At 37.9% G+C, this 13,495-nt stretch overlaps 1 protein-coding gene across 6 annotated transcripts in view; it reads right to left on the bottom strand.

The window, feature by feature from the left end:
• Positions 1–462: 462 nt before the first annotated feature.
• Positions 463–13,495, bottom strand: part of drn (doctor no) — a 34,044-nt gene continuing 21,011 nt past the window's right edge. For 5 of the 6 annotated variants that reach the window (XM_069847348.1, XM_069847350.1, XM_069847351.1 and 2 more), the window contains 3 exons: positions 7,399–7,756; positions 5,498–5,660; positions 463–3,104 (listed from right to left, as the gene is read on the bottom strand). In XM_069847348.1, the coding sequence (XP_069703449.1) occupies positions 2,956–3,104; positions 5,498–5,660; positions 7,399–7,662 (576 nt within the window). In that variant the 5' untranslated portion in view covers positions 7,663–7,756 and the 3' untranslated portion in view covers positions 463–2,955. Of the gene's footprint in view, positions 3,105–5,497; positions 5,661–7,398; positions 7,757–12,603; positions 13,310–13,495 lie in introns of those variants that run through there. The other variant, XM_069847352.1, reaches the window with a different exon arrangement.

The following is a 13,495-nucleotide window of genomic DNA, read 5'->3' as shown; positions in this document are numbered from 1 at the left end:
TAGGCTTAGGTTTAAGACCTCTCCTGGCACTTCATAATCTTCCTATCATAATATATCATTGGAGAACATAACTCCACCTTCCGGGCGTCCCATCCTCAGAAATGGGTTACAAATAAGCCATTCCCAGGCGAAGTCAGAAATGTCAAATGATAACCTGGTGGCACTGGATAAAAAAAAAAGAACTTTTATATGAGCTTCTAAGATTCAAGTTACTGACTGCACAAAACAATTTATTGTATATATCATGTATGTGTATGTTGTAAGGGAGGGGCTATGCCAGGGGAAAATCTTGGGGTAGCATATTGCCTCTGGTCCCCCCTCCCCGCCACTTCCCTCACTGTGTTGAACTATCATGTAACTACTAGTAAAAACAGAAACAGACAATATGCTTGAAGCTTGGATCATAATGGTCAATGGTACACAATAATCTCTAGTATGCATTTTCTTCTAAAACAAGGTGAAGACTTTATTGAATTCAAGGTTTTTATTATTACCTCACATACAATGTTTTCAGAACAATACGTAGGTTAAACACTGCTCAGCGAGACGAGACTTACATGTAATGTGAAATAGAATGAGTAAATAAAAATGTACACTGAATAATGATTTGCACAACTAATGGTTCCCACAAAATTTACATAATTGGGAGAGGGGAGTCTTTCTCTTACATATTCAAGAATAAAAGGAGCTAGCAGTCAGAAATCACTCAACAACCACAAGAAAGATTTCCCTCCCACATATTCAAACCACATACGCCCAAAATGAAAGAAAATCAAGTCAAGGAAAAGAACTTTTGGCAAGGCAAACTGCTTGCATTCAGGCTATTTGTGTTCACTTCACTCGCACATCACTTACAGGTCCACTCTGCTAAAAAGTACCACTCCTCCTTATTACGAAAATCACACACACAACTCGGAGAAAGAGAGGGACAGAAAGAGAGAGAAAAGGGTATAAAAGTTTCTGCCAATTTATAAATTCAATTTGTGCTTCAAAATATGCAGAGTTGCGCTACAAACCGAATATAATAGGCACAAGCAATTGCAACTACGAATAATTTGTATTGTCATACTTGGGCACGTACACACTAGCAGTCATTCCACGACGAGACGTGCTGGAAGTTGTGATGGAATGACGACCAATTACTAGTAAGGTGTGAAAACTAAAATGAACTTCTAATTTGACAAGTCGTGCAGTCTTAAAAATGGTAGGCTGCATATTTAGGGAGAGAAACAGCATTACGAAATAAAACACCTCTCTCTTGTGGCAAGCATTCTGATCAGAGTTTTATATTAACAAATCTGTCACATTTTGCATAACATATTTACAAAATAATTACAACCACCATTATACATAACTCCTCGGGGTTATCTCTTTAGGATAAATGACTTGTCACATTGCGTGACGAACCCAGACAATCTAATACAAAGAATATAAAAATCTGTGGGGATCTCAACAACTCTCCGAGGGTCTGTCAAATTTGGGTTACGAGAAGAGTCACATGTTATTGTTCTGTGTGGCAGGATGGACGGATTTTGCTAGTGAGAGATAACCCCCAACAAAACGCAGATCAGAGTGACGACATTGCCAGAGAGACTCACACACACAATGCGAATCATGAGAACAATAAAAATAAATGAGCTACAAATCGCATCCTCTCTCAAAGAACAGAAGAGCAAGAGAAGCTTCATTCTCCCATGAATGGCATGCAACAAAACTACTAAACAAAGTAACAGTCATGCCAACAGTCACATCTAAAAAAAATTCCCAGACGAACTCCAAACTGAAGTCTACCATTATTATATGTATACTTCATCAAACAAAACTTAAAACAAGCAAGAATTACCCACTCATCAACATCCCTAATCAATAATAGGAAGTTCTGATTCTTATTCATGTTTTGAAAAGCTTGTTAGGACGACCAAAACTGGAAAGAAAACTGAATACCACTTCAACTCTGAGGATCGAGTCTTAAGTACTGACCACGACTTCATTCCACAGTTGGTTCAGTTATCTTTCCCGGTGTGTAACACTGTTTTGGTTAAAATCTCTAAGCAGTTATACAAGAACAGGAGGATACAGAATGTCTAATTTGTGTTGTTAATTTAATATAATAAACTTGCAAAACACATGTACTTTTCTACTAGCTAGTGGCCAAGTTACACCAATTTGTATGATGAGCAATCTTTTTACCAACCCCTCCATAAAGAAGTCCCTAGAAATTGATATGAAACAGGGAAAAACCAACATCAGCTTTATGATATATCTGACAAAGAGTCAGGCAAGCTTAAAAAACCTGGACTACAACAAAATCAGCAGATGGTAAACATTCAAAACAACTTTACTTATATATACTTTTTATTCCTCCATCTTTCCTATTTAGTTCTTAAAATCAACGTAAGTCTTTGTAAAGGCATTTATCTACTGAAAACATGTAAATTATACATTACCTATGCATGTTCTATGTGCTTTACGCACGTTTAACGTGAGAGCACGTCGAACAAACAACACACGACTATGGAGACTGCTTCTACAGCTCGCCGTATGCACTCGCAACACAATCCATTCCTCTTCGGCTTTCCTTCCACTCCTAACTGTGTGAGAATTATTTTATGTCTGACCTAAACTAGATTATAACAAAGCAAAAAGGGGGGAGGTAAAAGGGGGAAAGAAAGCCACTTTCGTCTTACATATATTTCAAGTCTCAGACTCAAGAGTGTCCTGTCAGTGCAGTTTCAATCAATGTGCCATCCATTCTTTATTTTTGTTCATCAAAAAATATCGGCAACTGTAACCACAATCCAGAGCACTGACCGCGTGCGTCACAAATGGCACAACTGGAGCTTTACATTTTGTTTTATTCTTTCCTGCAGTCAGCTGCCGGTGAAATTTAGAACAAACATTTTACCCCAATAGCTATTTGATCCCTAATCACTTCTATTACTAGGCACAACAGGTTCAAATCTTCTGGATCTTCTCACCCACTACGACAGGGTTGTTGCGACGAATCTCCTGGGCTCCCATCTCTCGGTAGTCGAAGGTGCAGTTGTGCTTGTCGCTGTACCGATGCACTGCACAGAACAGTCCCCCGCATCGACACTCAAACCCTGCAACAAAACAATATCAGCATCAATTAGCCAGAAAATTTGCACCTGAAACTACATCAACTTTATTTTCTCAGTGTAAAGAATGTCGAAGGTTCATCATTACTATTAAAATACAAAACATAACCCAATTCACTGGCTCTTCTTAAATAGTCTTGGCTTATCTGATCTATTGTAAATTTATGTACCTAACACATGCACAACAACGGATAGAAGACAATGGATCAGTGAGATCTTGAACGAATATCTCCCCAGTTTATCAACTAAAAACCACTCATATTCATTGTACAGTAAAAATTCTTTATACATTTCACACATATACATTTATCACACACTCCTTTTTTTCTGATGTCCCAGCAAAATTTCTATGTTAATTTGTTGCGGTTATACGTTTTTTGTTAATGCGTTTTTTACACTTACACGATCATATTTTAAACTCATTTATATGTTCTAAATCAATTTTGCTCGAAGTTAGATTTGCTGTGAAAAAGTAAGAACGCGAAAATAGAGCACGTGTTTATTGTTAAAATGTGACTCACTTTGAAGTCCGTGGAAATTTAAAGCTATGAGCTTGTCTTCAACATTCTTGTGTCCTTTAATGACATTTACTGCTTTAGGAACTGCGAAACATTTCGTAACACACCATGATGTAAATGAATAAATTATGGAACAGTTACCACAATTTGAGGGCATGGTTTATTCTTTAAAAGTGAGTATGTCAAAACAACTGACTTTTTTTGTAAAGTAATCACACCTTATTAAATGACTACTAAACGGGAAGAACACACTAAGTCAATTCCGTAAAATTTACTGCACTGGAATTTGAAATGTAATACATATCAGCAGCTTCGGCTCTAAGCATGGTTGTGCATGCTGCGATACACTCTTTACCCAATACAGTGAAACCTGTTCAAATCGGAACCTGAATAATCCGGAATCCTGTCTATTTCGGAACAATTTATTGGGCCCGGCGAAATTTGTATGTATTATGTGTAATTTTTCCTGAATAAAACGGAAACTGTCCAACGCAGAAAAGGAAACTGTCCGCTACTGTTCAAAACGGAAACAATATTTTGGACACACACTATATTTTGTAACTATATTTTTGAAACAGCGTGTAATTTCAAGGAATATACGAAATATGTAGGTCACTAAGATAAAAACAAGTTTTCTTTGCAAAATTCTAGAGGGTACCAGGGTGTGTTGGCCTGTCGGTCATAAATTTTATTACCCTGTTGACTAGGCAGACGAGTCCCTTCAAAGATTTTCAATGCCTCACACCCGTATACTGTCGTAGCTAAACAGAGCGCAAGTGTAGTGATTTCCAGGTTAAAAAAAAAAAAAAGTTGCATAAAATGTGGCATTAATATTAAGTGATGAAGTAAAAGTTATCGAGATAAAGGAAAATTAGAAACAAAGTCTATGTGAAATAACATTGAAGTACAGTTGTGGAAAACTCAGATGGGACACTTTAAAAAATAAAGATCATAATGAGTGAGTGGCGTGCGGCCAATATTGGTGACACAAAAGGAACCAGAAAGCAACTGTTTATGTGGAAATAAATGAACTGTTGTGGGAGTGGGTTCTTCATGACCTTTCAAAGAACAAGCCAATTTCTGGATCTGTTTTGCAAAGCAAGCTATTGAACTGGGAAAGAAGTTAAATAAACCAGAATTCAAGGCTTCTAATAGATGGCTCCTAGTCCAATTAATTAATAATGTGCAGTGATATGCAGTACAGTATTAGAGTATAGTGTTAGATATTAAATAGAATGAGATTAGTAAACTTTAGTAATGTTTAATGACTAATGAGTTACATAATATTTATACAGAAAATGAGATTTTAATCAAGATGATTTACCAACGTAATAAGCGACAGAAAGCTGATTTAATGTGATGAGTGTTAAATGGAATATTTTGTACTTCTTGCAGTTTGCGGCATGCCATTTTGTTTTTCATGTATATGTAATGACAAAAATTCCATTTTAATGTCACACCTGAATAATATGGAAACCTGTGCACAACGGAAAAAAAAAAAGATTAGAACCATGTCACTTCCGTCTTGAACAGGTTTCACTGTACCTGTTGCAGCGACTGCCAATGATCGTAGTTTTGAATGACGATTTTATTTAATAACAAACAATTGTGAAAATAGAACAATCAAATGTGAAACATTGAAATTCAATTAATTCAGAGCTAAATGTCTCACTCATGTGAATCCAACAGAAAGCTACACAAAAGAATTAAACTCGTTAGGAAATGTCGAACTTATTTTCTTACTAAATTATTCCATCCTTAAAAGGACCCTACAATTGAAGAAGGGAGTAAGAAGATTGTGATAAATCTCAGAAACAATCGACAGTAGAAGTTAACCTATTCCATAATTGAACATCTCACCTGTTAAGCCAACCTTCTTCCGGCAGACTGCACAGCGGTTCTTCTTCTTCTTTCCCTCTTTGTCAGAGTCTTTCCCATCAAAACTGTCGTCGACGTCGCCACTGCTCACTGAACTCTCGGCACTGCTGCCTCCTCCTCCAACAGCTCCTTCACCATCTGTACTCTGCAAACAAACACACTCTAGCTGCCACAACTGTCCTTGTTCATGACACTTCCCACCTACCATTTTCTTCTATAAAACCGTAGTTATTTACATGACTTGCATCACTTATATTACAAGAGGGGGTAACATGTGATGACACTTTTCACCTAGCATCCTCTTCTATGAAACAGTAGGTATTTACATGACTTGCACCACTTATATTATCACAAGAGGGGGTAACGTGTGTTTAAGTGCAAGAACCAATAAGACTGTACTGATAAAGACAAACTAACATTTGCAGGTGACCCCAGCACCTGGAGTCCTTTGGGGTCGCGGCTCTCCTTGGCCATGCTTCACTTCACAATTTGGCAATGTAATGGAAGGGAGGCCTCTCCATCATGGACTGTGTTGCCCAGCAACGCTCTTCAGTGTTACTACAATCTAACAATACAGTAAATAGAATTCTAAACGTAATGAACGATTGTAATAGAATTTAGACCTATTGATATTTTGTTTTAACGAGTGATAGCTGACTGTCCTGTTGCAACATTATTTTCGAGGTTCCCAGCAGGGTGTGTAGCATGCCTCATCTGTGAATGATAAATATGCGACACTAAATGGACATATCCTTACATAAATAGTTTGTAGTACTTTATTCCTTATCCTTCATTTAAAAAGCAGCATTGCAAACTGAGACAATGTAGTTTTCAATTTTCGTAACTTGATTTTTCATCATTAGTAGAGGGAAGAAAAAAAAAAGCACTATCATAGTAACTTTCAGGGTATGAGTGAAAACAGTTCATCTGTTGTACAGGTCAGTCCAATCATAATCTGTCTGGATGTTGCACATTTCAAGTCAAATTATGTAGTGACTCACATTCTATAAAAATGGGTATGGTAAACCAACAAGGGCCTCATACAAGCAAAGACTTACCCGGAGGCAAGTCTGTGCAAACCTAAATCCACAGGGAACTTTCAACCCAAAGCCAAAAGCTCATACAAGTAGTCTCCAGACTTCTGCGACTGTCTGAAATTTTCCGAATGTAACACTCTCCAAATTAAGCGACAGAAAAAGTAAACATAGGCCTATAAATAATACTGCAAGCATGTGGTCAAGATTTCATTGTTTCGATTTGCAGTTCTTTCTTGCAAAATACTGACAAGCTATGAAAGTTCATATTTAAAGAACTATTCTCATGCATTTTTCTCAGAATCTATAGAAATGTAGGCTATACTTCTCCATTCTTACAGAAAATCAAAACCAAACAATACTCCAATAAAACGCTGTTTGTGTGTAATCTGTGTTCAATTATAAGTTATAACAACACTTATAACAACGAAATAATAGATATACTATTTAAGAATGGCAGTAAGGAATCGCAAACAAATGAACATAGAACCATGGAGGAATAGCATTTCTCGAGTGATCACTTTCCTCCATGATATATAATTGGCTTCTTGGTGAACTATTACGTCTAGGAGGTAAGTCTTTGCGTGTATGAGGTATGATCTGTCACATTAGCGAACATATCAATATATATAATGCTTCTTAAAGGACAGCAAACATGATTCAGTTTGACAATCAGTGAATCATATTTCTGATATTTCAGAAATTTGATCAACGAAGCTGGCATATGTTTTTCTCCAGTGGTTTGTTTTCCCCCATATAAATTTCTAGCAATTACATTGTCTCTAAGTTCGTAGAAATGTTGAAATAATCCTTTCAGCCAAGAATGTTACATTAATACATTGTACTTACATCCTTCATGAGGTCGGTGGTTGTGGTGGGCGGCACAATGACCGGGATGGTGGGCTGGGCTGTGTCGATGCTGCTCGGCACGTTTGAACAGTTGGTGCTTGAACCGCCGCTGCCTGTGCTGCTAGGCGTCGTGTTGGGTGGCTGCTGCTTCTTCTTCAGCGCCTCCTTGTAACACAGTGAGCACAGCCCATCTGTTGCCGGTGAGCCGTAGAAGCCGCAGCCTGAACGGCACATGGCCTGCATGGGATTCGACTCACGTTCCATCCTAACTTGTTTCTTCCAGACAGCGACGGCGTTGATCACGTACACAAAGTTATAATTGCAGGACCTAGCAAGTACCCCGTCAGGACCAGGTCACCTGCAATACATCAGCATCAGCACAGTCAAATAATGTATGTCCCTGCAGTGACCCAAACTGTGTGTCTGTCTAGTTCAAGACAACATAAAACGAAAAAGGGTTGAAAGAATTATGCATAACCTTACTGACAACAATTAGCACACACAAATGTTGTGTAACAATCTCTCTCGCATTTTACCATCTTCGTAAAATTCATGCATTCTCGAACACAATGAAATTGTTCACTTTATTTAGAAACTAATGAAGGGGCGAATTCTATTTTTACAACTTTCACTTAATATTTTTATTTGCGCACATCTGCAAGTCCCCGTTATGACCCACGATACCAGTCTATGATTAACAACAATGTTTCACATTGTTCAGCAAACAGAATGAAAGTACACACAACTTCTGAATTTTCTAAAATAAAATTTCGCCCATGTTTCGCTAATTAGATTAAATTTTGTTTCATCCCTAGGTGGTACTTTCTCATCTTTTTATGGGGCATTATCTTCTGGCATAGATGCCTTATTGGTGTCACTTATAAGGTTACAACAAGTCTTCAGACTGTTGACCAAAAATGCACCAAAAAGTACACCACTAACATAGTTGTTGGCAATAATATACAATGGAAAGTGAATATCTTAATTATAATATGAGAATCAACACTATGCCCAGAGATATTTAAATATCATACCCTTATATTGGCACTTTTATATGTTCCCGCTATGAAAAATCGTGAGGTAATATTTCATATACGAATATCCATTTTTTTTACCATGAATATTAGGTTAAATGGAGTGTCGAATGGTTGGTTTTCTCGATAAGTCTAGCAACTTTGAACGTGTGTGGAATGCAGGCATACTAGTACATTAGTACCACTGTCAGGTTCTTCACAATTTAAGTGCCAGGTGTGTCCATCACTGGAGTAACAGCATGTCTGCCTATGAAACAAGTGGCCTCAAGTTACCCGGTTAGGTTTTTTTACGAGGTTTTCCTTCAACCAAATGAAGCAAAATTGCTGGGTAACTTTGGGAATTGGATCTTGGACTCATCTCGTCGTCATTAATTCAAAATGTAATTTTGCCTGGGTTAAGTTCACGGTACACAGTGCTGAGTTCGTATGAGTACGACCATTTAGCGCCAAATATTCCCAGAACAAGTGCGGTAAGCACACCAAGTCTCAGGCTGCAGTTCAAGCTTTCGGGTCCCTCCTCTGCTAAAAAAAAGTGTCAGGATTATTAGTACTACCACTGGGTTTGAAGTGTTAATGAAATCCAGTAGGATAAAAAGGAGAGCAAGTATCTCTAAAGATCTGCTTGCATGATGTACCAAATTTCTCCCATAAGTCTATAGTGCAGAAATGTAGTTTACGTTTCTGCCATCTGAATTAACATCTACATATACTGGCCCTCATAGATGATCCAAGTTACAGGAAATGAGAGATGAATGTTGAGTCATCACCTTACATTCTGCTGGACTGTCCAGGCTCAAGCCACATCAGGCACTGATACCTCAGGAAATGCATGTCTCCCAAGGAAATAAAAGCACCGTGAAGCTGGTCACCCACTGGGGCTCTCTGAGTTAATATGGGGAGCACAATAGGTCATTCATGTCTAAGTGCTTTGGTGGTAGTATAGTACCTTAGTGAGGAAGAAGGAACATTTGGACCTGCATCCCTGCAATTTCTCAGCTTCAGTGAAATTCTACACCAATATAGAAATTTTGTAAGAAACAAATCTTCAAACTTTATCCTAGGTACAATCCTCAAATTTCCATAATTTCTCGTCCTGGCAGTCTTAAGAGATGAACTGAAATGAGATGAAAATTATGCTACATTATATCTACAATATTTCTGTCAAAAGCCTAATACAACATTCTGCAATGTGCGGAAAAAGTCCTCGAGAATCTGAAGCTTAAAATTTCTGATCAATAATTATTTATTTGTCGAAACGAGTAGCTTTTACGTTTAATTTACAAAATGAAATTCTTGATCCAATCCATGTGCAATGCTCGAGTATGCATTTGATTTATCAGTATAATTTTTTAACTCTATACCAATAATCAACCGTAGAACAAGGTTTAATATGACATTTCAGAGTGGTAACATCAATTGAGGCGTTCCCTGGAATAACACCGTAATTCACGTTACGTCGTTTTCCCGTTTTCAACAACACCGGTATATTGACTCCTTAGCAAGTACAACACAGCTCCCTCCTGACAAAATATTACTTCCCTCCAACAAACAACGCCCTCTAGAAACATTTGAATGTCGTTCTGCTCAGTGCTTTTATACGAGAACTAAAATGTTTGATGCTCTGTATCTCAAATTCAAGATTTTGCAGATAAGTTCTTGTTCCAGAGAAAGCCTCAATTATAAAGATACTGTAAACAAAACTTTTGTAAACATTAGTTAAAGAATTGTTGCTTACTGCTTCAGTCCACTATTTTGCATTATAACCATAATTATGAACTTTCAGCAATAGTAAATAATTTTTAATTAAAACAGACCTGAACAATATTCGAACGATGAATTGAAATTATACAAAAAAAAAATGCTTTAAATATTTCTAATTACATCATGCTAATTGAATTCATTATATCTAGGCTACTTTCCTTCCACTAGCGACAAAATCATATATATATATATATATATATATATATATATATATATATATATATATACATACATACATACATACAATAAAAAATTTCAAGACTATTTATTATAGATGTTTGCGAATTGTTCCATTAGTTACAGTAAAGGATGTTCATACTACTCAGACTGATTGCATCATTCTCGCTTACTGATAATGCTGAACTCATGATACAGACAGCATACTCAGTCATAGCTTCCGCTTCCATGAATTAAATCCAACATTACCCAAGTCTCAACTTAAGCTCTGATTAAACAAATTTGTATCAATCTACTGCGTGGCTTTAGAAGTATATATACTAACACATATACGCGACTCTCAACAGTGCTTAGTTTTTTAGATGCAAGACTTCCTAAGATCCATCTCACGATATTCAGGCTAAAAGGTAATTTTAGACATATCGGTTGTACTAATATTGAGGCTGTCTGGTTCAAAATTCAAATTCTGTGGAAGAGGAATACCTATCATTCACCGTCCAACATAAAATTTCTGCGTGTTCAAACAGTCTTCTTCGAAGGCTTTCACAAAAACCATTCATCCCTATCTAAACAACATCGCCGCAGATTATGGTGCGCTAGTAGGCCTACTCTGAAGTCAATTTTTTTAAAACGAAATCTGCTTTTGTTCTCCTTATCTTAATTTTTATTGGTTCGTTTTGTTTCTATTAAGTCTATACTACACTAGTTAATCAACTTCGAAATAATTTTATTGCTGATAAATATCAAATTGCAGCTGAACAGAAACCCGTGCTGGCAATACTGTTTTGAAATAAAACAAGTGTGTGGCGGGTTGCAACGCACCTACTGAAATATTTTTCATGAGTAACATATAACAAGAGACTAAACTCGGCCGCATGTAAACACAATTAGATAATTTCTTTGTTGATATCAAAAAATGAAGTGATCTGCTTTCAGTACGAGTTTCCATCAAAATATTTTGAATATAATTGTTGATTCTATGTAACAAAGACAATGAAGGAATGTCACTGGGAAGAAATAATGCACGAAAAACTTTCCATAACGCGTCTCGATTTGTATTCAACAAAATCTGGTCTTTTTCATTCCCTTCAGAACATTCATAAGTACTCTCTTTTATTTACTTCGACTTACAGCACGCGTACACGACGGGATCTCGTAACCTGTGTTCAGCATGAGGCCAGGTCTCCATCTACAAAACTATGGACGAAAGACTCCACGTGTCGTCCATATTCTCTTGCAAGAAGCTAGTAGCAACAAAATATCCACACACTATTCTATAATGGTTTTTACTACTATATCGAAAGGGGAATCAATGTAACAAGCATTAATTGTATGCGTATCATTCCTGACGCGAGACAAGATGGTAACTGCAGTCAAGAGGTGAAAAATTACATGTGAAACAGTAATTCTTATATTTAACATTATTACATTCTTAAAATTAGAACAATGTCATATTTGTATGTTTTTACACCTCTGACGCAGTACTAGAAGTCATAAAATGTAATCTAGCATATCATTAAAACGTATCATTCTTAGGCATGACTCAGTTTCTTAATGCAGGGATAAAGTACAACAGCCCCTCCACAGAATCTCATGACGTGTGATAGACTAAAACAGTGCACTGAATATAAGCAGGCATTCAGGCAAATAAATTAACCGGGGCGCCACGCCCCAACTGGCATTCCCAAATAAGATGACCACATATACAACGACGCAGCTCATAAGTAACAAAACAGAAATTAAGCAAATAATACTGACTGAAGCTGCTTCAACACTGCAGCTCTCCATGTAGTCTTATATCTCACAGAACAGCAGACTCGCGAGAAACGTTCGAATTCGCGATGCCATGACGACACCACCATTGTCGCATGACAGCCAATACGTGCACGTGCTACTGTTGACGGATGCAGAAGGAATATTTGAAGAGAAACTTATTCACTTTTAGAAACTATGTAGGAAACGATCCATGTGTCCATCAAGAGATAACATGACGTCTCGAACTGTTCACTAAGAGCTTGTAATGGTTGTCGATTGACGTCAACATCTTCATTGTACTGCTTTACCACTCTTCAGAATTATAACCCGATTCACTATGCACGAAGAACTGCTGAATGTATTTTCCGCTTATCACATCCATTCACCAAACGTGAAGCTAGATTAGTGAAATGTTTTCAGTCCATGATTCAAGCACGTACGCTTGGTCCAAAGTAAAATCCTTCACAAGAGCTCTTACCGTTTGGTATGAAAATCCTGTCCAATTTCCAGAACGAGCAGCAACCCGCAACTCCTTTGTCCGCGTTATCAGCACAAGCACGACTGTCACCGTCACCACGCACTGCCGCCCGTGCCCAGCTGAGACTAATGCGTCATTGCCTGACGAAGCACAAGTTCCAGTGTCGCCAACAGCAGAGCCTTCACCGCAAGCACGAGGCTCGTGGAAACGTCGCCATTCTAATGACGATATCCGCGGGTTGGCAACAATGCAGACGAACAATAACCCGGCGCGCATTAGTCAACGTGAAAACCAGCTGATAGCTCGTGACGTCACGAACTGCTGCGTAGGTTGTGACGTCTTCATGACGCTGTAGGAACAAACAGTCTGGCATCGAATACACAGCTCGTGAATTGCGCACCCCAATGGTAGAGTTGAATGACCTTCCGCAGGGATGGGCAACATGGCAACATCGCTACAGATCAGACCTTTGGCCTCGGTGTAACGCACGCATTTGCGTTGGATTTTCATGGCCGCGTGGAATTTAAAATTCGATTGCGGGGCGCAAAAGACTCCTCAAGCGTCCTTGGCAGCATGCCCACCGCTTCCGTGTTGGCAAGGCCGGAACCGCGTGTGTGCAACAATTAAAATCAGTGCAACTTCCCGTCACTTGCTTCATTTTTGCTGTTAACATAGGTTTTCTCGGAGTACTCCTGTTTCCCGTCACCATTCCACCATTTATCAAATACTAATAGTATTCATAAATAAAAGGGTAAAAAGTACTGGCAATGGAATGTAACACAACTGGACGATCAGTGGTAGCTACGATAACAGTCCAGATTAGCTTCCCGATTTGATTTAGCAAATATACAGAAATGTGGATTTCAATGGTAAAAGGACATGGTTAAACCAC

This window comes from Periplaneta americana, chromosome 15 (genome assembly GCF_040183065.1).
Source record: "Periplaneta americana isolate PAMFEO1 chromosome 15, P.americana_PAMFEO1_priV1, whole genome shotgun sequence".
Lineage (NCBI taxonomy): Eukaryota > Metazoa > Arthropoda > Insecta > Blattodea > Blattidae > Periplaneta > Periplaneta americana.
The sequence above is the reverse complement of the archived record's forward strand: the minus strand, read 5'-3'. Positions and strand labels throughout refer to the sequence as shown.